Source organism: Rhagoletis pomonella, unplaced genomic scaffold (genome assembly GCF_013731165.1).
Source record: "Rhagoletis pomonella isolate Grant_MI unplaced genomic scaffold, Rhpom_1.0 Rhpom_scaffold_16605, whole genome shotgun sequence".
NCBI lineage: Eukaryota > Metazoa > Arthropoda > Insecta > Diptera > Tephritidae > Rhagoletis > Rhagoletis pomonella.
Window position 1 is genome coordinate 1,012 of NW_023475122.1, and position 2,293 is coordinate 3,304.

At 38.4% G+C, this 2,293-nt stretch overlaps 1 protein-coding gene across 2 annotated transcripts; it reads right to left on the minus strand.

Annotated features, from left to right (window-relative positions):
- Window positions 1-374: 374 nt before the first annotated feature.
- LOC118757321 lies at window positions 375-1,203 on the minus strand. Of its 2 annotated transcripts, XR_004995203.1 has the most exons (3): window positions 918-1,203; window positions 569-818; window positions 375-505 (listed from the first exon to the last, which is right to left on the minus strand). XR_004995203.1 is itself a non-coding variant. In XM_036492042.1 (2 exons), exons 1-2 carry the CDS (start codon window positions 1,060-1,062, stop codon window positions 643-645), a joined length of 321 nt encoding a protein of 106 aa, XP_036347935.1. In that variant the 5' UTR covers window positions 1,063-1,203; the 3' UTR covers window positions 529-642. The 2 variants fall into 2 exon arrangements, 1 of the variants encoding a protein (XP_036347935.1); XM_036492042.1 differs by lacking the exon at window positions 375-505 and having other exon boundaries at window positions 529-818.
- Between the last annotated feature and the right edge of the window lie 1,090 nt (window positions 1,204-2,293).

A 2,293-nucleotide genomic window follows, 5' to 3' on the forward strand; every position in this document is an offset into this window, starting at 1 on the left:
AAAACGTTTGGATGAAATGGCTGCCCAAATGAAAAATGTGGAAGATGCACTAGCTTCCATCTTCACCAAAGGGCAGATAGCGAAGCTGAAGTCTGGGTCGAAGCGACGAAAATGGGCGGAAGAGGATATTGCGAAGTCAATATCGTTGTATGCTGCCAGTCCTCAATCGTCAAGCGTCTTTTATACAAATATAAACTTATTTATTTGCAGGCAAGTAATATGATTTATCCAAAGGCCCTTTTCAGGGCCGCCAATTAATTAACAAAGAGATTAAAATTTTATGCTTAGATGAATACATATATACCAATCAACAAGAGGCCCTTTTCAGGGCCGCAATTAAGTTGACAAAGAGATTAAAATTTTATATCATTTAAATTGTATATTTTTTTACTTAGATTTAAAAGCAATTACTTGGTTTTACACATCATTTTGCTTCGTTATAGTTAAACTTAACTAAGCGGATCAATGAAAATATAATATACTGCAAATATATGTATATAATATACTGCAAAATAAAGACTATAGTAGTAAAAATTTCAAATCGAATAAATGTTTATTAAAACTATACCTCATTGCACTAGCTTCCAAAAACAGAGAAGAAAAATAACTATGACGTACTGAGCTCTGGTTGTTGATGCAAGACTATTTTGCTGAGACTGACGCGACACACACCAATACACCAGGTTGGTTTGCACTAGTTGGTGTCGGCTGGTTAACAGAAAAACTATTAAACTCCAGGTTGATTTTCGGCGCCGATGAAGCAACTGAGCCGAAGATATCATCAAGGTTGACATTTGAAGTTGGTTGTACATTAATTTCTAAAATAGAAATGTAGGTCTCAATTCAGAACTTAGCAAATATTAATTTGGATGGCCGCCTAAAAGTCTAAGACTTTTTTGAATCTACCGAATCCTTACCTAAAATATCAGGTATTGGAGCCGAGCCAATGCCAGATGAATTATCATCCCCGAATGCTCCAAGCAAATCGAAACTAGCGTCACTCGTTGTGGCTTGTGGATCTTGCACCGGCAGCTGGGGTTGGGGCTGGTTTAAATTGAGCATGTCTATTGGTGGTGATGGTTGAGGTTGGATTCGAGGTACATCCTCTTGCTTTATTTCGGTAGCATCTGGTAAAATAGGCGTTATCTACGGAAGCAGCTGACCTAACAGGCGTAGGTTTGTTGATCGAACTAGGTTTTGTCACTGTTGTAAGGAAAATAAATAAATAATTGAAATGGGCGGAAATACTATAGGGACTTGCCGAAATTATCCACCATTTCCTAGAATTCTAATTGCGAACTAAATATATGTTGTGCGTTTCTTATGGGCTTTGCTGGTAACCAAGGAGGACTCCTACTCGGCGGAAATTCGTTATCCGTGAAACTCAACGACAGCGAAACCTAAAAGTCATGAGGAACCTGATCGGCATCCGGAAAATCATCGAGATCATTCGAGGAAAATGTTATCAATGTTTCTTGTTCCGGTATGAAGCCCGTGTTGATTTGGAATTGACAAATCTTTAAACTCTGAGGACGTACCATGCCTTTAAGTGCATTCCGCGCATGATAAAGCACCACTTCATTTATGGAAAATATGGAAATTAAGCTGCATCACCACCGGCATGCCTGCCGCGACTTATTTTTTCCAAACCCTGTAAGCAAAGTTTATATTAATACGACACAAATTTGTTATTACTGCCACGCACTCACCAAATTAAATGATTCCACAAGCACAGTGCATGATTTACAAGGCGGCAACTTAGTTGATTTTTCCTTTTGGTCCTTTGGAGATTTGTCAAAAGCTTCCACAGCTTCACAGTTCTCAAACAGCAACACCAGCCCACATACAATTGAAAGCACCACTTTTAAACACGACATGTTAAGTTGAAAACGTTGAAATACCACAATTTACAAATTAAAATCGGAGGTAAGCAAGCATCGACCACTTTCTGTAGGAAAACATGCGCTGCGACAAGATATTATCACTTTTCCGGCACCTGCAATACAAACACAAAATTCTTTCTATTCTTTTAAACACATTTCAAGAGTGGTTGTATAATTTTTGTTAACGTTGTGCTTAATTTGCTATAAGATGGCTTGAAAAATTGGTGAATTGTGAAGAAAACACGTTTTCTCATTGCAAATTCACAACTGTCAACTCATTGTTCTTCGCCATATTCTTTGTTTACCCGTTGCCACAAACGTCATTCTGCGGGAATGCGCAATCTTGTATTCTATCGTTCTTGCTCTGATCCAGTACTCCATGTAACAACCCTTGCGGAAACATCTGCAGC

Coding starts and splice junctions, on each gene's coding strand:
- LOC118757321 (XM_036492042.1), bottom strand. CDS start 1,062: ATGCTCAATTTAAACCAGCCCCAACCCCAGCTGCCGGTGCAAGATCCA. Junction 819..917: donor TCCAATACCTGATATTTTAG/GTAAGGATTCGG, acceptor TTTCTATTTTAG/AAATTAATGTACAACCAACT.